This window comes from Aulonocara stuartgranti (assembly GCF_965226115.1).
Source record: "Aulonocara stuartgranti genome assembly, chromosome: 15".
NCBI lineage: Eukaryota > Metazoa > Chordata > Actinopteri > Cichliformes > Cichlidae > Aulonocara > Aulonocara stuartgranti.
The window spans coordinates 8,317,306-8,341,480 of record NC_138951.1 but is presented as its reverse complement, the minus strand read 5'-3'; the positions used below and the strand labels follow the sequence as shown (position 1 = coordinate 8,341,480).

The window sequence follows — 24,175 nt, the reverse complement described above, 5'->3', positions numbered from 1 at the left end:
TCGGTTCACGCTCACATGCGCACACACTGACCCAGCTCAAGGTGTACACTCCCCCGCCCACTCCCTCAGTCCGCAGTGAAATTTGCATTGAAGTTTGCAAGTCAAATCAAATGCATGGGAAAGTAGCAGTGAGTACTTTAGAGAGCAAACTTCCCCAGAATTCCCCCCTTTTTCCTCAGGAGACTCCCAAATTACATCCAAGAAAAAAAGAGGTGAAGTCAGATTAAAGAAAACTGCTAGAAAAGCATGTCATTCTCTGAGTGGCCGGGGGAGAAGACACACTTGAGCGTGTGTTAAATGGCACAAAACGAGCTGTGTGTTATTTGGAATTGTTCAAGAGCGAAAACACTGTATTGATGGTGAGAATGAACCTCGCTTCATTCAGGGAGATTCTTGAAATTAAATTACTGTCGCTGTCATTTGTTGCACAAGCTGACACACTGTGGATAACTGGAAATGTGTGCTTGAGGGGTCAAGACCTCCGTGTCCTTTTTTTGTTTCTGTACTCTGTTCACTACCAGTATGATGGAGACCCTCATCACCCGCAGAGTGAGGGCTTTTATTGAACCTGATGTTTTCAGTGTGCACATTGGAGTGTGGGAGCTCATAAATAGACTGTGATGCTATTTTTTTTTCAAGCAGTTGATTAGGTTGTATTAGTCAGGCTATGCTACTGTGCAAGAGTCTTGAGCCACCTTGCTTTTCTTTATATTTTGCTTCCAAGGAGCCAAAATGATCATTTTACTCTTGCATAGGAGTTTTCCAGAATTTTCTTTGGACACTTGCTGCTTTTTCCCTCATTCTCAGTTCAATCCTTGTACTTGACCATTTTCAGAGGAATGTTTTTTTGTTTGTTGAGCTACTTCACATTGACCTATGAATCATTAAAGCATAATAAAGGCTCCAAGGGATAAATTGCGGTTATGTCTACATGTAACAGACAACTTTGTTACTAGCATCCTGTTGCAAAAACACATCATTTGTTCCCATTTTTCTTTTAATCGGATCTTTGACAAACACCAAACACCAAACTATCTACAGCAGATGAATGATATGTAAGTCAGGTCTCAAAAAGTATAATGAGAAATGAATCAGGACCTTCTGTGACTGATGACTGTCAAGGGGTCTGATGGAGTGATGAATTTGAGATTATTTTGGTTCAAATTGTCAACAACAAGTGTCTACAGCCATCTGTAAATCTGCCATTTTGGGGGCTGCATTGCAGCCAGTGGTGTTGGGGAACTTATCAAAGGTAAAATACAAACATAGGAAAGTACAGTTAGGTTTAGATTCACCATGTAATACCATGTGAACCTGGCTTTATCGTTATTGAAGCAGTGTGTGGGAACATTTTGACAGAGAATGGAACTAAATGCAGCCAACATCCAAAGAAGAGCTTTAAATGTCCTTCAGGAAGCCTGGAGAACTATTCCTGAACACAACTTAAAGAAAGTTCAGGCCGTGTTGAAGAATAAAGCTTTTTATTTCTCTGTCACCATGACATAATCTGTCAACCAATTACAGCAAATGTGCAATCTTGTGGGACTTTTGTGTAATCTTTTACAATCAGTGTCGAACACACACTATTATAGTACATTGTGCTATTGAAACTGATGTTATGCCACACCAAAAAAAGAAGAAGAAAAAAAAGGTACTTTATTTTCTTTTGTCGTCTAAACCCGAGGCCTTGTTGACTGCAGAAATTACCTATGGAGTACACAGTTGTATTGGCAGGATGGTTAAGCATTTTGGTTATTTTGATCAGAAACAATAACACACTTGTCACTAAGACGGCACGTACATGATCGTTATTTACAAGTTAAATATTTACATTTAAGAGATAAGCGGGACATTTTTGAGCCACTAAAAGACTTTAGCATGTAAAGGTGGCATCTAGTGGAGTCTAAATAATATTGACAGATGTATGTGATGACATCTAATGCAAATGTTAGTGATATTTGATTATTTAACTGTTTTTACATTATGTACAGCAAAGTATTTCAGCTTCATTTGCCGTTTGTTTGTTTTTTTCTTTTAGTTTCACTTTGAGCCATTTTCTGGATAAGTGGCATAAAGACTGCCCAGACAAGATATGCAGCATTACAGTTAGTTCCCCCTTAAAATGAAACATGCCTGCACTTTTTTTTTCACACTGAAGATTGAAGATTTCAGGTAAAGTGTTTAAACGGTATTTGTTTACATGCTTCAATACATTTAAAGAAAAGTGTGACGAACACATGCATTTTTCTACATATCAGGTTATCTTATCTCTTTAGCAACTGTTTGGGTAACATACTGAAAATGGATGTCTGGTATGTCCTCAGTCAGCGTCAGTACAGGAGCAAACAAACAAAAAACTAACTGCATCAAATCATTTACATTGTAAAATTTTGCTTTTGATGGGTTTATGGGGACAGCGCCAATTCTCTCTGATTAGGGTGTTTATATAAGAGATTATATTTAAACTTTTAAACCGATTATGAACAGAAAAAAACTCTTTGTAAACTCACTCACAGGTTGCAGCAAGATTGTCGAAAGTAATGGCAATTTTACACGTATAGCACCTTTATGTGCCTAGCATAGAGATATAAACGGATATAAACATAGAAACCTTTGTAGGTTTAAAAGGCTTTAGGACTTGGACAGATATTGAGTGCAGGCCTGTGTAAATAAAGAGGTTAGAGAACACCTTCAGCTAAACCTAGAAATAGGAATGCGATTGCAGATGATGACAGAGCAACAGCTTCCCCGTGCTTAAAAGTGAAGCCGACGTGATCGTCCTGAAATCTGCAATTCCCTAAGTGGCCACTAGAGGCTGCTTCCAGAAGTGAGTAAATCCTCATGACATGTTAAAATGCTCAACTTTAGCTGTGAAGTTGAGATGTTTACAGCAGTGTACAGAAATATGTTTTGCTCTCTAAAGATAATTTTGCCCTTTGTAAAAACTGAGCTTAAAGTTGGAGCAAGTGGGGCATGCCCATTTTGATTGTACCCATACAGGCAGCTAAATTTGGCTAGGCTTCACCTGTTGAGTCACTGATCTGGACTTCTCCACTGTCCATTGTCCAGCACCTCGGTGGTGCTGATGCACTGAAATCATATGATAAATAACACAACTTGCTGGATGCACAGATGACTAAATAAGCTATAGTTTTAGCTTCTTAATAATTAGTTTATAGCTGCAACTTGCTAACCAAGCTTGCTAGCATTAGCTGGTAAGTAATAAGTCATCTCTCTCCCAAAAAACAGCATTTTAGCAGCCAGATGCTGATGTGAAGGGCTCACATAGCAGCGGGTGATTTATTTTGGCACGTCTGTAGTTCATAGTGTGTATATCACAATCAAGCTGACCTTTAATGAACTGCTGAGTCATGGCATTGTAGTGTGACATCACACCCCGTCTGATTAGAAAATAACGGCACACAAACAACGCTGTGGCTGATTGGGAGAAGGGAAGAAGAATCTAACGGATCAGAAGGAAGATCACGTTAATGTGGATTTGCGAGGTATTAAAAAATGTTTCAGGGTTAAAGATAATGAGGAAACATCATTCAGAAAATTGTTCTAAACTTGTATTTTCCGCAAGAAACACACACATACAACAAAACAACAACAACAACAAAAAGAAAAGAAAAGTTGACTTGAGATTCTGGGGTGTGTTAGAAGGTTTGAAAACCTTTTACCCAATCGCACTACAGAACTTGACCGTGCAAACCCAAAACAAACATTACACTTCCCCCAAAAACTAGACAAAATAAACACGGCCATGCATGGCTTAATCCACAACTAGACACCTTGTTTACAGGAGCAACAATATCACTGAGCCTGTGTAATTGTGACTTTGATAGCAATATGATTTGACTAATGATGCAGATCTGGAAGAACAGGCCGAGCAGGCTGAGCTGTACCTGCAATAACAAGAGGAGGCATGAGTCAGAGGAAGCTGCACGTCTTCCCCCAGCAGGCCACGGGAGGTGGATGCAGTAAAGAAAGGGGAAAAAAATCGCAATGATTTCGAGGGCTGTTAACAACACTTGAGTATAAATAGCGCCATAAAAACTTGTTGACTAAATATTTGAGCGTTTCCATGATGGTTGGTGAGGTTTTTTGTTGTTGTTTTTTTTCTTTTTGAACTTTACAACCAGAAGATGGAAATGAATTGGGCCAGAAAAAAAGGTAAAGGTCCAAGGTCAATAGCAGGTTATAGAGGTGAACATCATACATGTCAACCAGCCAGGAAACCATACGCAGCCCACTTATACACAAAAACACTTTCACTGCGCTCACTCGTCAGGTTTTCTGTGAGCAGGTCCCTCATAGTGCATATCGGGCTGCAGGCTCCTTGCGTGCCAATCCTCTGCTGAGACCTGCGTTAAATTGTCTCAGAACAAAAACAACCAAATTACATTAACATGTACCGCTTAGTCTTCATTTGTTAAAAGCTTTTCATCCGCCCACACGTTCTTACACATATTTGCAGTATGCAAATGTTTAAAAAGAAAATGAAAAAGAAAGAGGCCAACAAATCCAACTCCTGAAACACACACATACTAAATAATAATAATAATAATAATAATTATAATGCTGAGCTCACTGTCCAGCATGCAAACACACACAACATGAGAGGGTGAAATGTGGCAGGTGTGTTCCCACTGCGCCTACGGGTTGGGTATTATTTCATCAGATACACATATCTCCACACACACACACACACACACACACACACACACAAAGAAAGAGCGAGGGCACAGTCAGAGGTGCCAACAAGTTTGGCTCCTGGTTATTGATCATGTACTTATTTGTTTGCAGTGTGTTTTTTGGGGCCTGTGTGGGGGCGGCTCATGTGAGAGACGTAAATACTGCACCAAAAAAGAAGAAAAATTAACCCTTTACTCATTCCACTACACAGTGTGTTTCATGGAAATCACCCACTGCACTGAGGTGCAGTTTAAGGACAGATGAAGTAGAGTGTAAAGCCCCGAAAACATCGAGATTGAAGCAGATTTTAGCTATGACCTCAATGTGATAACTGTTTTCTTTCAAATCATTGCAAGCAGATAAAGTGCATCGGTAGGTTTACATTCAGGTCTCACTGATTTGATTCACGCCCCGCGTATTATTTCATGCACATTTCACCAAAGTGGAGCCCCCTTTGCAGCCACATTGTAGGGGTGCAGCGATCCGTTTATGGCATGCTCACAATGTGATTTAAACGAGAGAGGATGAGACAGACGTGCAAAGATATCTGATAGAAAGCGCGAGTGATAAAGTTCGAAAGGTTTCATTCGCGATAAAGCAAAGAAGGGGCGCGATAGGCTGAGCTGCTGAAGTGACAACTGGGTTGGTCTTTTGTGAAGTTCTTCAGAGCTCTGAGGAGTGAGAGTGAGCACATACAGTAGTGTACAGTATGCTTATTATGCTTCTGGTGTGTTTACGCAAACTGAGAACAGAGCAATGTAAAGGGTATGCTGACCTTTCAACTGCCTTTACGGCGTGGCTTGAGGCAAAACGGAAGAATGAATCTTTTGTCTTTCCGAGTAAATTTAAAAAGACAGCCTCGCATCACTCATGTTGGGGTGGGGGGTGACTAGAGGAGTTCCTCTTTTCATAAAAGTGTATATAGACTCATTTGGTCTGTATGATGATAAATATAGTACGTGAGTGAGTGTGACAGTGGGTCAGAGTGAAAGAGTGAGAGATGCTTCTTTTTCTTTTTTACAAGTATGTGCTTCTCTCTGCTGCAGGTGGGCAAAAACCTACAAATAAGAATACAGATGCAAAGGTTGGAAAAGATCACATGAACCTGACACATGAAGTCTAGTTAAAGAAAGAAACAAGGGACGAGGCAGAGAAACGTGGCAAAAAGAGCTTACGGTATAAAAAAAGGGTACTGACTAACAACAGGAGATTAACCCTTTCAGCAGCAGTCAGACACAAAGTGAGACAAGCGCTGAATCCGAACACCGGGTTTCATTTTTCACTTTCAGTACACACATCCTTCACTCTTTATCTTACAGCCGGGAGGCCAAGCAGGAGCTGACTTTACGTTTTTTAGCTCAGCTTTTGCCCCCTTTTTTTTTTTTTTTTTTTTTGAAAAATGAAGGTGTATCCCATTTAAAGCAGCGATCACACTTTTGCCAGCTTTGCATTTGGAGGTAGATGGTTATCAGCTCGATGAGGTAATGGAGGGGATGTTTTTACACAAGGAGGGGTAGAATTTAAGGGGCAAAGAGGGTCACTGTTTGCAGTGTCAATATTTACAGTGACACACACAGAGGAGGAGCACTGACTATGGCAAACTGTCTCTGTGTGTGTGTTTGTGTGTGAGAGAGAGAAAGAGAGGGAAACACTCAGAGGGAAATACCAGCATGAATGGGTGCCTGATGTCATGCTCTAGTGAGCAGATCATGTCAGAAACACAGCCTCTATCAGCATGTCACCCAGGCCCGGGCCACTCTGGAGTGTGGCGTTGGATAAAGATAAAGTTTAGAGAAGTGAGCCAGGACGGTGTAGTGTGACTGGCACTGGCTGACCAGTGGACTCTGTGTGTGCGCTTGTTTTGCTTTGCAAATTTCAGATATGCAAATAAGGAGAACACAGGTCGCCTGTAGCACCTCTCTGCTGCTCATTACTCTTGGTACATTTCCGTCCTTTCCCCTGTTGTTCCAGCCCATATTTACAGCACTCTCTTTACTCTTCCATTTTGAATACTAAACCCCCCGCATTCATTTTCTTAAGGCTTGTTCTCCCTCCTCACACTTTGCATAGCTCACGTCCTCCCAGCTCCCGCTCCCTCGTTTTTCTATTGTGCGAAATTCACAAGAAAATATGCTCAATTATGCAGTAAACACACCACGATATCGCAATTTGGCAATTTTAAAAGTCTAGATTCTTTCATCTTCTGTCTTTGCCCTGCAACTGCAATAAACACGACTCCATGCTGCTTGATTCTGCCCCATCTTTCTTCTTCTATTTATTTATGTTTTACATAAGAGCTCATAACCCCGAGCCATACCTACATCCCATAAATCATCATGTTGGTTGCCTGGTTAACAACTGTAGTCATACTGTAAACAAAACAGCAGACAAAGGTGCCCTCGTGTCATTGAAGACTAATGGCATGGCATCAAAGCCAGTGAAATTGATTTGTCACCACCTAGTGGTCAATTGTACTTATTACAGCTGCTAAAACTCCCATTTAGTCCTCCCGTTTTCTTTCTTTTTAGAGCACAAATACAGATACAAAAAAACTGAGACCTCGTATGGTTATTGAAAATCTTTTATTATATTGTTCACAGTGCTCAGAGGGTGGTTGTCAGAACACAAATGTACAGTCGAGCAGTCAGAGGACCCGTCAGACACCCCACCTTTCCATATAGAGACTCTTTTCTTGTTTAGACTGCATGACAGACATAGTGCAAACAGCTCTTTAATTTCCAGTTCCCTCTATTAGTGATACAGGATATCGAGAGCTTTATGTGAAAGGTTTCATTCAAAAAATATTCTGTTTAATTCAGCTGCTGTGCTAATAATTATGCACTGTAGTAATAATAATAGTCCATAAGGTAGCACACAGAAATATGAACAATTAAAACTGAGAAGACTCCTTTTGCAGATGAAGAGCATGCAATAGGAAAAGATCCAGATTTCACAGTCAGAAACTGACCGGGAACTTTAAGCTAAAGTATGAGGAGTACTAGAAGAACTGAAAATGGAGCTTATATATTGAAGTCTTAAGCACTGCGTTCACTTTCTCTAGAAATCATTAAGTTACTGCACTATACGCAATGAAGGACATTTGATTATTGGTGAGATTAAAATCTGTTGCGGCATTAAATTTCTTTGTTATTTGCAAACAGTTAGTCGGTTATTGCTGATTGCAGAATACCCTCAGAGGACGTAAATCAGAGGATTCTGTAACATGTTGTTCTACGAGTATATGCTATGTATAAGGTATAAAAAACAGCTGGGTGCGACTGTTATTTTAGAGAATCAAAATATAAATTCACAGACTTCTTTTTCGTGAGATATATTTATGGTAATGTCGATACTATAATTACTCTGGCATATAGACATACAGTACATATAATAGTAAGTAAAGTCAGTATGGCTCAGTTACCCTGTATCAGTGCTAATTCTGAGAGGTATTTGAATACAAGGCAGTCTGAGGCCTTCTGTCTGGACTGGGTCTACAGTATGGCAGTAACGTGTGACTTCAGAATTCAATACTGTTCAGGTAGCATATTTATATGTTTTTTCACTCGGTATTAATGGTAAAAAACAAAACAGATTTGCTCTCGGCAAAGGGAGCAGAACTCACAAATGAAAACGAGGCTGAATTAGTCGGTAAACTTTCTCTGCTGTCACTACATGCAATCAAACAGGCCAGTGTGCGCCAATGCAGTAATGAAACCTTTTCACAGGTGATAACAGTGACATAGGAGCGCACGCCAAACAACAGTGCGAGTCTGAGCAAAGCCAACAGAGTGCTACAGTGAAGACACGTTAATAATTTACCCATTAATAACCAGAGCTACAGATATGAATACGGCCTTTTTCATACAACTCGGCCAGTGACTTTTAACTTTATTGCACATTAAAACACAGCTAGCGCAGCTTTAGAAAAAAAAAGACATCATAGAAACGTCATTAATCTTACACTTTCTGTGAACATGTCATTACTGGAGCTTTAATTATGCTGTAGAACCATTGTGTACAGAATATACTGCGTGTCGGCTGGGTCGGTGGAATCGTAAAGCTCCTTTGTAGCTCAGGAAAACCCGGGCATCTGTAAACACTGCATACATGTGACAACCCAAACTGTATAGAACCAGAGCAGAGTGCTAAAAAATAGACTGTTTAACAGCAGTGTGTTTGGTAATTGGACCAACCAGTATTTACACACATTTTAATTTCTATGGATGACTCTCACCATTGACATAATACATATTATAAACACCATTTAAACCATATAGATTTTTAGTAAGTATGGCATATACTTCTCTGTAACACTGCAGAATAAATATGAATTAAGAGGTATTTGCAGTTACTAATTGGCCCAAGTCTCTTCATGGCATACACTAAGACAGGATACTGTACCAAGTACAAAAGTCTGAGAGAGGTAACAAAGCAGTGAGATGATGTGTCATAACGGTATATGGGCACCTTGGCCTTGTTTATCCGTTGTACGACCTAATCTGACCCCGATAGCGGGTGAAAGATCAATCAGGAAACAAGCTGCTACAGCACTGTGCGTGTGTTTCAGTATATGCTGGTATGGCTGAAGAAAAACAGGCATACACTGTAAAAAAGCTTCTCCAAAAAACAAAACTCCTTACACAATATGCTTCACAGACAGACCAAGTTGCTGTTAAGGCTTTGTTGTATATGAGCTTATAAAGTGAGGTTAGAAATAAATGCACCTATAAAGTTGTTACAAAGAGTGACCATACCCTGTAAGTAGATGAACACATTGCTGAGATTTTGGCATGTGAAGTGCTGAGGTTGTATATCACAGTATTTACACAGCGTAACATTGCATGAAGACAAACTGGTTGTTTTTTGTTAAAAATGGCTCTCGTTTGCGTTCGGCGAGCGAGCTCGAGTCACAAAAACAAGCATCCACCTGACGGTCAGTGTTCAGCATCTAGCGGCTGATGACACTTTTGTGTATGTGTGTGTGTGTGTGTGTGCGTATAAGTCAGAAAGGGTATTTATTATCTGGGTCACTCTTTCAGGTTAAAACAGAATACATGTTACAGTTTACTGTACCTTGACATACCAACTTAGTGCTTTTAGTTAAAAACGCACTTCAGTGAAAAGTAGACAAGTGAGACACTTGATTGAAAAAGCATCCAACAGGAGTTCAAGCAGTACAAAATGAGGAAAAAGTAAAGAGCTTAATATATACTGTCTAAATGTTTAAAAAGCATAGTATATTTGATATATTTATATATTCCACCTATTTTTTCATCTATTTTACATCATGATTCCACCACCGTCCAGCTGATTTGTATATAATTTTGGCTTTTTAAAAAACTCTCCCAGTAGCATTGCACAATCACACACTAACATTTGTCTTCACTCATCCTCTTCTGCCAGACTTTTCATTCTGTTCCCACTTTCCTCAGTTAATTTGAAGCACATATTATCAACAGGTTATTAAGCAAGGCATGACTTTGTCAAAATTTGCATTAATTTACTAAGATCATCCATCCTGACTGCGTAACTGTGAAAATCTCCCTCCATTTTCATCATTCCTGCAGCGCTACAATCCTTTGCTCCTGCAGAGGGACCCATTTCTCACGTATCCAACCCAACCCAGTGCTCCCACTTTCAGAGCCGTGGACAAAAGGCTGTGGGAGCAAACACCCTGGAGGACACAACAGGGGAGTTGAAAACACTCCTTTCCTCCATTTATAAAGGAAGATGAAACACCCCGTGAAAGAGGAGGGAGATTAAGAGATGTCTGCTCCCTCTCCAACTTCTCCTTCAGGCTCCTCAGCTTGGGAGCGGCCTTGCACATCTGAAGGTGTGTGAGCACATCGTAAGCTGCTCCAGTTAGCTTTGTTCTTGTGCAGGTGATCTAGCATTGTTTGGCTGAGCAGGCTGGGCTCAGTGAAGCGGTGCCACTCCTCAAACAAGGGCTCCACAATGTAGGAAATAAAACCTTAAAACACACAGACATCTTCTGTTAGGTACACACGGTACGGCATTCGCGAACAGGGCGAAAAGAAAGCGCGCTCCCTTTTGATTCTAAGTATTTCCGTATTAGTACACAATAAAAGAAAAATCTAGCCATCACCAGGTCTTAAATGTAGGTAAATACAACCTGAGACGAAAAAAAACCATGACATATTACACCGTCATTATTGATTTAACAAAGCTAAGACAAAATGCAAACGCAGGGTGATTCAGTATCTTATAGAACAACAATAATTTTTTTTCTGTGTGACTTTATCAGTCTGCCACATCACCGTGGGGGAATTTTGGCTCGCTCTTCTTTACAATAGTGCTTTTGGCTATTAAGGTTTGTCGCCATTCATTTATTAAGGTCCTGCCACAGGTCTGGACTTTTACTGGGTAACATCTTAATTTGTTTCTTTTTCAGCCATTCTGTTGTAGATTTGCTGCTGAGCTGGGGATCACTGAAAAGTTGCACGATTCAGTTTTAGCCCAGCTTTAGCTGACTATAGAATTGGTATACAGAGGAGCTCATCGTTGTTTCAGTGACTCCAAGGTGCCCGAGTCCTTTGGCTGGAAAAACAAGCCCAAATCATCACCCCTCCACCTCCTTGCTGATATGAGTGTGCTGTGTTTCATTTTCTCCTGGCAACCCTTCCAAACAAGCCAAACTTGTTTAGTCTTTTTCTGACTGAACTGTCATGAACTTTAACATCTCACATGCTAACTGAGGCCTATAGAGTCTGAGATGTAGCTCTTGGGGTTTTTTTTAGCAGTTTTCTGTGGAAGCAGTAAAGATATACTTAGCCCTTTGCAAACCGCTTCTTCCTTTTTGGCTTAGTTTTTGTTTAACAATTAATGACACAGTGAAATATTTGATGTTTTGTAGTTGATCAGATAAACTGTATTAACTCCTGATATATAAAACCTTAGAATTAAAGGGGTTGTGCTTTCTTTTTATTGTACACAGAGAGCCCCTATGAAGTGCAGTTGTGTGTCTGTAAGTGCACTCTAGTACTCACCTATCTGAATGGCTGGGACAGAGTCAGACTGTTGGTTGCAGAGAGGACTGATCTCTAGGTCAAACTTCTTCTCCAGGTCACCTGCAGGTTAAATGCCAGAACTCAGAAAACAGATATAAGACATAATGAAGAGAGATACAGATGTTAATCTCTGTTAAAAAACAAAATACTGTGTATAGACTTCAAACACAGTGATGTCTTTATTTGCAAAAATGACATCTCTGCATAACTAGTAGGTAGTGGTGGCTAAATTGAATACATTTATGATAAAACAACACACATTTAATTGATCTCACATTTAGAGATGTCCTATTTCTTTTTCTTTTTTACATCAATATTGAGTTTTGCTTGAATTTTTTAATTGCTTTGCAAGACAGAAAGAGTATTGCTGTTATTAAACAATGAAATGGTATTTTGAAGAAATGCACATTTGGTTTTAACACTGAATATTAGTAAAAGTATGAACTGATCATGTCACTGATCATTTGAGAAAACCTTGACATAAATTGAGATAAGACATCCTCTCACCCTGTCTGTAGAATTCCTCACACACCCGCTCGCTCCACTGCCTGCTTAGCTCCCAAACCCGACATGGATTACAGATATCTGCACACTTGAGCGCAATCTGCAGGTTTGCAGATTGAAAGAAATGCACATATACGGTAAATGTAGAGAAGGTTTTCATTCAAATTCAGCTTATAATGAAGCTGAAGTCACAGGAAGAATTGCTATGAGAAATGGAGACGGTGCACTATACCTGCAGTATAAAGTGTCTGTGTGAAGCCAGCTGAAGATCCAGGTCCTGGTTGTCCAGATGTTCTCTGAAGGTCATTAGGAACTCATTTTGTCTGTTTATGTCTGTAGCCAGGATGAGAGAGCCCAACCGCTGTTCAATGTCTCGCCTGCAGAAAAGAGGGAAGCGTCACCAAGATGAAACAGCAAAACATAAACTTTCAACTCCACCTGTAACCGAGCAACAACTGTTTTTACAATAACGTCCTACATGGAGAGCTCCTTGGTTGGCGCTCACATACCGAGACTGACCTCTGACCTTCTTGTGAAGGCTCAAAGACTCATGGTGCAAAGAAACAAGAGTAGCAAAAATGCTTTAATTGTATAAAGTAGTACTAGAATACTTCCCTCCAAAAGACTTACATAGTGGACGTGAGGCTCTCAGTCCAAACACAGATGGATTTACGTTTTAGAGCCATTATATTGTGCAAGTTAAAGCTTAAGCCTGCATATTGTCCATTTAAACAAATGAAATTTTACAGTAACACTTTCAAATATCCAAATCAGCCTGCTATGCTGTATTCGTGTTTGTGTGTTCTTACGACATGTCAGCAGGCAGGTGGGACAGCAGTCCCGACTCTCGCAGCATGCCCACAGTAGATCTCCAGTGGTGACTCTCCAGCACAGATGTGTTCTAGACAGGACAAATAAAAACCAAACTGTGTTTCAAACAGGCCGAGACACAAGGCCCTTCATCCACACGCTGACATCCATCTGCAAACTGGTGTGTACCTGGTAGAGGGATGCCAGGTGGTGTCTGGTCTTGATGAGGAAGGGCTGGTTGACTCCAGGATGGTCCACGTCATGGGCAGCTGCTGCCATCAGACCCAGGAATATGTCCAGAGGACTCAGATGCTCTGCCAGCTACAACACAGCAATGTTTGTTCTTTACACAGGAGGAAGACTTGGACTCATTTTAAAGAAATTTTAAAGAAAGCTTATTTGCTTGATTGTGAAAAGACACGTGTTCTTTGGAGAATAATACTAAGTCTGACAAGTGCCCAGTTTTCTTATTACTGCCACTTCTTGGGTCTGTTTTTACAGTTGGTACTTACAAAAGAGGCTGTGTATGAGATTTTAAACATTCATGCAGTGGCATAAAAAAACCAAAAACAAACAGTATCTGCGTGTTTAAGTAGCTACTGGCTACACCAGCTGTAGTTTAGGAGGTAGGGCAGATCATCCACTAATTGGAAGCTCGGTAGTTTGATCTCTGGCTGCTCCAGTCTGCATGCCAAAGTGACACCAATTTTCAGAAAACCAGGCTAAAATATGTATTTTATAAATTCACTCAACTAGAATCATTCAAAAGAGAAGGCAAGAAAGAAAATGCACTTGTTGGCATTGTGGGGGCACACCGTAATATGTTTGTTTTTTAAATATTTTATGTGGGCTGATGACTGTAGCACTTTTAAAAACAGCTTCTCAGACTGTAGATAAAATATGTGTGTGTGCGTCTACATAATGTGAGCGTTTTGGTCTGTGATTCTTGTGCTTTACTCATTCAGTAGATCTGAATGTGGTATAAAGCACCTCTAACTTTCATAGCACAGCCTACAAATATTACCTGCTGGAGAAAACAAATTGTGTATCATGCCATTTAAAGTACTTGCAGTTAAAGCCTAGATGTGTGCCATAGCATGTAATCATAGAATATTGACCTCCAGGCCTGTTCTTATAAAGGAATGTTTGTTGTCTATGACACACTGGTGCGTGTGCTGACTGAATTTCATTCAGGGCTTTTACCGAAATAGAAGCATCACAAAGCACTTCACAGAGCAAAAGAGGACACAAAAGCAATTACTGAAAAAAGGGAAAGATGCAGAGAAGCTTAATCTGGTCAGAGGGCTTTGGAGAGTTCTCAGAGCTATGGATTGATGTGTCGTTGAGTCTAAGTGAGCGGGAATTATCCCAGAGGGAACAAAGCTAATAGAATATGTCAAGGAGAAGCTTAGCCTGGTGAGGTCTTACAGTGTGAGTATGACAGATAGAGAGAGGCAGAGCGCGTGTGTGTGAATACAGTATTATTCATTACCTTGGGCTCCCTTAGGTAGCAGTACATGGCTTGAGTAACATCAGCAGCATGAACAGCATTGTGATAGGGATTTTGGGAGTGGTAGTCCTCCTGCACCATGCCTAGCAAGGAAAAACACAAGGCCAAACCCTGTGAAACACGACTTTCACACCACTGACCTGCACTACTGTTTTGACTGTTTCAATCTCCATTTGATTTTAAGGGTGTTTTCACACCAACAGTTTGTTTACCCTGGTCCAAGGGTGTCACGTCCGGCCTGCGAAACAAATATATGTGCTAGATAGTTTCATATGTCAATTATTAATGGTCTCTTGGTATGTGGGAGCTGAATCCTCATAGCTTGGATCATAGTCACACCATGGTGTGATAACCACATTCACACCTGCACAAGCAAACTGCACCGCGATAGAAAAAGAACCAGAGTTTGATTCAGAAGGAGTGAACACAGCGGGTGATGTGTTTACTCCTTAACAAGTCCTATAAATGGCTAATTAGTTTTATAAAATTCTGATGACTTGAAATGTCTTTACTGCGATCAGTTTACGCACACAAAGTCCAGACAATGTCTGAATCGGGTCAGCTGGCACTGGATATGATCAGTTTAAGACATAATCTCACTACAGAAAATAATAAATACTTGTTTGTTGTGATTTTACCACACTACTTCCTGCATTATCTTTACATTACACCCAGCACAATCAGACATCACACTGACTTGCACAGTACTAGGAAGCTGGCAGGTGATAGGTAGACAGATAGTATTTTGGCGGGGCATTCAATGTAATTTCCATCGTGCAAAAATTCATTTATACTTGAACCCATAGATTGTGTTTCTTTCCTCTGCTGTGTGAAATTACAAAACGATGTTGACTGTGTGCTCTGTTGCCATAACAACACGTAGCTCATTGTTACTCTGCAGTGTCTATGAGGTACCATTTAGCTTGCTATGGTTACTGGGTTAATATTCACTTACTACAGGAATGTGCGGACTATCACTTTGCCCAGATTTGTTGTTAGTGCTCAGAGTCTCTTTTGTAATGATTTACTGGTTGAGTAAAAAGCAATTGGGAGTTTTCCTTCTCAGCTTTCAGTCCCGCCAAAATAACAGTGCAGGCGCACTTCATAGTAAGTAATGTTTCTATGGAGGCAGGAGAAATAATTATGTGTAAGGACAGCAGTGTTTTAAAGCTGAGAAAGAATTCCTTAAGTCGGAAGCTTAAAAAAACTATGAACACTTTATTGCAGCTTACCAAGAAACCTGTTAAGTTTGACCATATCCAGCTGAAAGTGGTGAATGAGATCGTAGACATTGAAGAGATGGCACATCAGCGTCACCAGGCTGTTACCTAAAGCACACAACATTGACATTCAAAAGAATTCATATAACTCAGATCAGTAAGTCCACCAAGTTAAAAAAATAAATAAATCACGTTTTACATTTCATATGGAATAACTTTATACAGTGTTTGTGCTGGAAGCATGCATAGAGTGATGGTGGATTGTATCCTGTAGGTGGGGGTCAAAAAAGTTTATGAAAATAACCAATTTAATAATAAATCACCTCACCGTTTGTAAGACGATCGAAGAGGAAAATGTCAAAGTTCCATGTGCCTACTTTTGATAGCATGTGCTAGAAAGAAAGAAAGAAAATTGTCAGACTTTATCTGTTGGGAATATGTGTATGGCTTTGACTGCATATGAATATGTCTGTGTGTTTTCTCACAGCAGCTTGTCCCAGGTAGTCATCATCAAGCAAGTGTAAGGACCTGGGGGTGTGAGGAACTAACCCCCTCAGCAACCTAGAGGCGTGGCAGTATCTCTGGAAGCTCAGGAGACGCTTCACCTTTCTCCTGGTGACGGTCTCTACCTCCCCCTGTTGGGCACTGGCTTAAATTACAAAAAGAAAGAAAATGCATGTTGTGTGAATAGCTGAAACACGTTTTCTACACAAATGGGTGACCTACAGGATTTAAATGGTATGTTGTTCTGTCACAGAAACCAAGAAGAGAAATATTTTAGGTAAAACCCCATCATTACAAAGGGTGGGAATTTCAAAAATAATTTATTCACCAGGAGGTATTTGCCTACTCTTTGAAAATCCCCTCTTCCACCCCTGCTCAAATGACTGTGCATAGTTGTGGTAGACTTGTGATATGAGTTTGCACTGAACCTCCTTCATGAAAGCTGTGGTTGTCTCTGGCTTTGCATGTTTCTCCTGTTTATACAGTAGCATCTAATTTCACAGTGGCACACATGTTTTACTGCTTTGTTTTTTTTCTTCTTGTTATTGTTTCATCATGCTCAGTAAACTGCTTACAGGCACATTGCTGCCACCATCTGGCAGTAGTAGCCTATCACATCCAACCTGATGCCAGTAAAACAAGAGAAATATATATATGTTAAAATCAGAAGCACTCATAAAAACTGTTTGTTTGTTTTTACCATGTGTTGTTAGTCATTAAATGTATTTATAGCTGAAATAAACAGCTTAGTAAAAAGCCAAAAAAAAGGGAGGGGGGAATGTCAGACAGTCTTTTCTAGAAGGCCTTTGTGGTTTACAAGGATAGTATTTTGTAATTGTTATGTAACAAGAAAAAAAAACTAAGAAATTTGAGCACTTTCTTAGGTTGACACGACTAACACTGCTTCACACTGATGTACAGTTAGGTAACTGTTTTGAACAAAGAGACTGCTTGGCCTCTGTGAACAACATCAGTGGATTTTAAATCAAAGAAAGAAAAAATAGATGTGATTAAAGTGCAGACTTTCTGCTTTAAGATAAGGGGGTTAAAAAAAATTGTGCATTAATTGTTTATGACTTACAGCCACTCTTTAACACAGTTAAAGAGGGGTCAAAAATAATTTAATTTAATTCAATTCAATTCAATTTTATTTATACAGCACCAAATCACAACAACAGTCGCCTCAAGGTGCTTTATATTGTAAGGTAGACCCTACAATAATACATAACAATTGACTGACAAGCAGTTTCATGGACAGATGAGGCCTGTTCCCAAATGATACAGACAATATCTGGAGATGATTCAAAGAGATCAGGGTAAGTGAGAGAGCCAACATTAGGCTGATAAAACAAACTTATCACAGAAGGAGCAAAAACTTTAGGAGTGGCTAAATCTACAATCTGGTACATTCTTAAAACGAAGGAATACCAGTTAAGTAACACTCGAAGACCTGAAAGACCACAGAAGACAGTTAAAGTGGATGACGATACAATCATTTACATGGTTCAGAAAAACAACTTTACAACATCTAACCAAGTCATGAACACACCTCTGGAGGAGGTGTATCATTGTTCACAACAAGGTGCAAATCACTGGTAAACACTCAAGAACAACAAGGCAAGATTAGACTGTTTACGACAATATTTTTTCATCGTTCTGATGGTCACTGTAGTGGCTATATTAATTTCTTAAAGTTCTCTCTTTCTCTTATATGTAATATAACCACACTACTGACGGACAAGCGCCTGTTTTTATGCGTTGTGGTTAGCAACAACGACGGTAACACCTTCGCGTGTCCGCTTGTTTATGTTCCACATAAACTTTTCACAATAAAGCTCAAGATCCTGTTGAGACTTTTCAAAATAAACAGAATCACGTGAAAGAGCAGATTATTTACGGATGAGAAGTAAAAAAACAGCCGCCAGGTGCTAAAAAATAAACCTTAGACTCAAACGTTAGAACAGGCAACCCGCAGCACGCCGTGTAATAAATACAACTTATGTCTAAAAATATATAGTTTCATGCATCGGTTAAAACCCTCGACTCAGGGTGAAGGACGCGCAGCTGGAAACATTTCACGCAAGTCGAGCTGCCTGAGATTCACAGAATTTACAGGAAATGTAAAATTTTTGTGATTTATAACGTTATCGGGAAAATAGAATTCTTATTTCGGGATATGAGATTTTGGTCATATCGCACAGCCCTACCTCAAAGAGTTTTCACAGTTCGGAAAAGAAAAAAGAATCTGACAGGTGAAACCTTGCACCAGAATGATGGGAAGAGAAAAGTATGGAGAAGGAGAGGAACAGCTCATGATCCGGAGCATACCACATCATCTGTCAAACATGGTGGAGGTAATGTTATGGCATAGGCATGTATGGCTGGATGGTGTTTATTGATGATGTGACTGCATGATAGAAGCAGCAGGATGAATTGTGAAGTGTACAAGGCTACACTCTCTGCTCAGAATAAGCCAAATGTTGCATAACTGATCAGACAGAGCTTCACAGTGCAACCAGATCATGACCCAAAGCAAACTCCAAAAACAACCCAAGAGTTTCTCAAGGCAGCAAAATAAGATACTCTTCAATGGCCAAGTCAGTCACCTGATCTCAACACAACAGAGAGGCTTTTCAGTTACTAAATACAAACCTGAAGGCAGAAAAACCCAGAAACAAGCAGCAACTGAAGGTGGCTGCATTAAAAGCCCGGAAGAGCATCTCAAGTGATGAAACACAGTATCTGATGATGCTCATGGGTTCTACACTTCAGGCAGTCATGGGCTGATTTTCACCCAAGTATTAAAAACAATCCTTATATTGTGTGTGATTTGCAAACAAAGTTTTAATTAATTTACATTTGTTAAACCCTTTGAATGAAAACTGAAAGTTTGCCCTTCAATTAAATCTTGACTGTTTGACTTAAATTTCACTGTTGTACCTTTTAGTAGGTGTTAATATTAGACTGAAATACAGAAACAATCAAATACAGTTTATTGTTGTTCCAAGAAAATTTCATTTTCCAAGAAGTATAAAGGAGAATAGTTTTTTACATGTATTTTTTTTTTTTTAAATGAGGAGACTTACTTTTTAAAATTCGCAGATCAATCAATGGGTAAGAGCCTCGTCTCTCAGCCAGCAGCACACCAGCTTGACCAGTGTTCAGCCTGCCATCAGCTAGATGGAGAGAAGAAAGAAAGACAGAGGGGGTGTAACCGAGAAACATGAATAAAGAAAGAAAGATTTGGGATTATATTTTTATGGTGGCTTTTAGTGGCACACATACCCCATGAATAATAAGTCAACGTTTCAAGAGGAAGCGCAGAGACGGAATGAGAGCAAACAAGGGGCTGACGGCAATGGCAATTTTATTTATATAAGACAATTCATTGTAAGTACACTCAATGTGCTTAGCAGAGATGATACAAACAAAAACCTGTGTGGGTTTACAATGCCTCAAAGCAGTGAAAACAGCAAAATAAAACTTTACAAAGAACAAAAAACAGAGCAGCCAGAAGGGTTTTGGGAACAGTGTTGTACTTAAAGTAGATAGTCACGATAATCAGCCTCATGGATTCAGATTCAGATCAGCCCCCGTGAAACAAGAGGATCCTTGATGACACAGAAGAACCAGGACATCATGCATCTCATCCGGGTTTGCCAGAGGAAAATGGATTTCATGCCACCTTCCAGCTGTAATGGATCACACTAACACTTTGCCTTTATCAGATTGTTATTGCCTAAACTTTGTGTGTGTGTCTGTGTGTGTGTGTAGCTGAAACTGATGGTTTCAATTGGTTTTAATCTGAATCAAATGTCTGGTTTGTCTTACAACCAAAGATTAATTGAAAGACCTGAACTTTTTTCTTTTCTATTATAAAAAAAATTGATTTCTTTGAAGAGCCGGAGTCTTGTTTTTGTTCCTTCTCTGAAAAGTTTTGTTTTATCAGCCTAATGTCTTGATTTCCACTGTTTACACAGCTGACAAATGTTTTCTGGGGAACATATTGATAAATGCCAATGGATTTCAAACAGCAAATTTTCTCCTGAAAGGAATCGAGTGTTTCAGCAAACTGTGTGAACGCTCATCCACAGTCTTGAATAGCCTGAGAGGTCCCCTTCTGGGTTTTCCTTGTGGTTCGAGCATCTATCTGATGGAGAAGGAGCACAAAAGCTAAACAGAGACTCCTAATACTTCCTCTGTTTAGCACTTTGCAATTCACACACTCTGAGGCCAGAGAGGAGACACAAAAGAACTAGGTCCTAAGTCACAGCCAACATGCACACAGATAAAATTTGCACTTGAATAAGCTATGGGTATACTGAATAATTTACACGTCAGTTGTGGGGAACTGGAGCGTATTATATCCCTAAGGTTGCCAAATCACATCACCTCTTTGAGTCTTGCTTAGGAGATGCTAAAAGCAACTGAACTACCTGTTAATGGGGTTTGAGTCACTGTGGTAACGCCCTCGAGTTGCCAGATCTTGCTATGCAAGTTTAAGCTGCCAAAGCGTTGGAGTTTGCAGGTAGATGTTGTGTTTGCATGTGTGTGTGTATGTGTGCTTTGCAGGAAAAAACATATGGCACAAATGTTATAAATCCTGATTTATACATGTAAAAAAAACAAAAACAAGTGCAGCGGGGAAGTGACTCAGCCTGCTAAAGAAGGCAGAGGAGTCCCACTGGCCTAGTTTTTGCAATAAAAGGAGAATAAGGGGAAGGCCTCTTTGCTCTTAATCCTGTGTTCTGATGCGCGAGGAGAGGAGGAAATACATCTTCTGGAAAAACACCGCAGTCACAGATCATCCTCCTTCTAACTCAGACAAACACAATCACACCAATTCCACCCCCACCTCTCTCTCCCTCTATTCAAGCTGCAGTATTTTTCATTCACATCATTCCAAGTTTTCATTTTCTTCCCTAATTTTTGGCATCTTTTTGCACATCCTCCTCCCTCTCCATTAGTGCCCTCATCCTTCGTTCCCGTTCAACAACTACACCCCATCCCTTCTCAATATGAGCCATCATTTCCATCACCACCTGCTCCTCTTCTCCATCCCTCTTTCTCTTTCTCTCTTCCTTTAACTCCGTGTGGTAAAATAGGTCATTGATTCCACTATGCGCAAAACTGGGTCATTTCAGATGAAAACGTGAATCAGTCGGGAGGTGTTTTATTAAAGAAGCGGCGACGCACATGCGCCTCGTCACGCAAACCATGCTGTTGTGCACATGCACGCTTGTAAATGAGGTTAAATCCCTGATTCCAAATACAAAAACAAGATGGCACAATTGCCACATAGCGCCCACTCACGCGAGCAGACACAGGGGAACTGACAGGAATACATTCACTTGGCTTCCATGAATCTGTGGGTGTTTGTGGCACAAACTGTACTTTGGGGCTGTTCTGAAATTTTAACACATGCATTGCTGTCATATGCAGTGCCAGCATATGACAGCAACCCCCCCCCCCCCCCCCCAAAAAAAAAGCAAAACAAAAAACAACAACAACAAAAGGAAAAACACATTTTAAACACAAAGGGGGAGATGATGTTTTCTTCCACCAACAGCTGCTGCTTTATCTGGATACACAGATAAATACAGTAAACACACTGACCAGATACAGTAAAAACCCACTGGTAATGCTACCATTCTTTTATTTTTTTTATGAGTATGTGCACTTCTACTTCATTGTCTTGCTAAGACTGACATCCAAAACCACAGGATGAAAGTTTATTGTGTTTTTTAAAAACTATCCATCTGTGCTTTGTGACGCTTTCTTTAAGCCCTTGCTACAGTAAATGTCACAATGACTCACAATCACCACTGACAACTTATCAGCAGTGTCTCCACACATTTGTATGTGCTGATATCAAACAGTGCGCAGACAGCCATTCGCCCTCATTAAGAAATCGTCGCATGTATGAGGTCATCACAGGGAAAGTCACCGACAGAAAACAGTATTTCTCCATTTCCCCCTTGCTTGAGTCAGCAAAGGTAATTCCCCACATTATGAATCATCGATTCATTATTAAAAATCCACGCTGTTCCAATTTTAATCATCAGATTATTATAAAAATATTTTCCAGTTGCCGTCAGACTTCAAACCTATTAATTTTCCTTAAAAGGTTAAGTCTCACTAAACACTGATAAGACAAACTGAAGGTATCGTAGAAGAAGCCCGAGATCGAGCCGAAAACACTTCTAAATGTCAAAAATAAATATTCAATAAATACTCAGTCAACGTAAGTTTTTGGAATCACATCCTATGTGATAATGATGCTATGCAACTGATGCTGTGCAACTTTCCAATGCTTTATTACTGTGATTGTTAAATATAAAACACATTGTCCTTAATTGCGGTTGATGCTGAACTTCGTTAGTAAGAGACATAGGCTTGATTGATGATGTCACACGGACAGCTGCAGCTCACAGATGGTAACACAGCTTTATTTAATGGACCCTCTGGCTTTACAGCCCAAATCCCTCATTTCACTGTCTACTCTGCTCAGCTGTCTGAACTATTCTGAACCGCATTTCGACCTGCGTGGCGTACGACCACACGCGCATGTAAGCATACGGCCCGAGGAGTGCTTGTCAGAGACAATCTGTCAAATCTGTCTTGTTAACAGTGAAAACATGGCACGGACTCAGAAGCTCAATATTTAAATAAAAAAAATGAAATGCATTTGCAAAACCACAAAAAAACAAGACCTTAAACTAATTTCAGTGCTAATGGGTGAAACTGAGACGTATGAAATTTGTCTCTCTCAAACTTGGACGCATTACCTTCCACACGTGCACTCCTGTTTTCTGTGTCCAGCTTTATCTCTTCTTCCTGCTCCTTTCCTGATTCCACCCAAGGACTTGCTTGATTTCTCTCTGGCCCCTGAGAGCCTCCCTTGCGTGCTCTCCACGCTGCTCTGAGTTGCCGTATAAGAGCTGGTAGCTCCAGGGCTAGGGAGAGGCCACCACATGTAACAGGAGGAGTCCTGAGGGGACCCCAAACTGGAGAATCAGGAGGCTCCTCTGGACAGACCCCAACATCAAGACCGGTGTCCCGCATCCTGAGATCTGGGCCCCAGAGTCCCTCTAGGACAGGCATTTTGATACCACGCAGGGATAGAAGGATGGATGACAGGTGCACCAAAAAATATCAAACTCAAACAGAGGCTGAAACAGAGGAGAGGGTGAGAAAATATGGTGGTGTTGACAAAGAAAGAGGGAGAAGAAGAGGGAAGGCAGAAGGAGAAGCTCACTGTCAGGTAGCCATGGGTGAGGATGAAGGAGTTGTCTAGATGTAGGACAGTGTAACAGAGACTGCAGGGAGACACGGTATCAGTAAAAGGAAAGTCAGTCGAACAGAAAGAATGAGAGCATAGAGGTGAGGAGTGACAAAAAAGAAACAAAAAGTGAGGTGCCGTGAAAAGCCAAAAAACAAGAGAAGAGAATCGTTGCGTATCCCTCTGTCCCAGAGCCACTGACAGTCTGGTTCTTCCTTCTGCCGCATTCTCTCTTCCCTCTTCAATCTCACTCGCGCCAACCTTGTTGTGTTGTCTAAAAGCCCCTCCTTCCCCCTCTCTAAGCTCGCTCACACACCGTCTCTCTCTGCCTACTAGCCCAATAACAGACCAATAGGATTGTGGGAAACACCGTCGAGCTTCGGTTCACAGCTTCTGTCACATGATGAGAATAGTGAGACCAAAGCTGTTTGAGGTGAATTTAGGATATATACACAGACGCATCAGTCCCCCGAATTCATTTTCACAACAACGGTAGTTCAAAACATTAAGTCTATTTTTTACAAATTTAGCATTTAAAGGCAGACAAGACTATAAGAACTCACTACAGGCCTACAGTTTTTTTCAATTATATGCATCATTGTTGGATGGAAACAATAGA

The 24,175-nt window shown here is 40.4% G+C and overlaps 1 protein-coding gene across 1 annotated transcript; it reads right to left on the bottom strand.

Annotated features, from left to right (window-relative positions):
* Positions 1-7,261: 7,261 nt before the first annotated feature.
* On the bottom strand, positions 7,262-23,968 carry LOC309689219 (3',5'-cyclic-AMP phosphodiesterase 7B-like). Its single transcript, XM_082505488.1, has 12 exons — positions 23,063-23,968; positions 19,361-19,450; positions 16,256-16,419; positions 16,099-16,162; positions 15,783-15,878; positions 14,533-14,633; positions 13,230-13,361; positions 13,040-13,131; positions 12,463-12,607; positions 12,234-12,330; positions 11,706-11,786; positions 7,262-10,669 (listed from the first exon to the last, which is right to left on the bottom strand). The coding sequence occupies exons 1-12, from the start codon at positions 23,376-23,378 to the stop codon at positions 10,458-10,460; spliced, it is 1,590 nt and encodes a 529-aa protein (XP_082361614.1). The 5' UTR covers positions 23,379-23,968; the 3' UTR covers positions 7,262-10,457.
* Positions 23,969-24,175: the final 207 nt, after the last annotated feature.

Excerpts from the sequence above, each read along its gene's own strand:
- LOC309689219 (XM_082505488.1), bottom strand. The coding sequence starts at position 23,378 with ATGCCTGTCCTAGAGGGACTCTGGGGCCCAGATCTCAGGATGCGGGAC. Across the intron at positions 14,634-15,782 it reads CAAACTTAACAGGTTTCTTG|GCATGGTGCAGGAGGACTAC; the intron begins GTAAGCTGCAAT and ends TTTCCTTGCTAG. Across the intron at positions 12,608-13,039 it reads CACCTGCCTGCTGACATGTC|GCGAGACATTGAACAGCGGT; the intron begins GTAAGAACACAC and ends TCTTTTCTGCAG.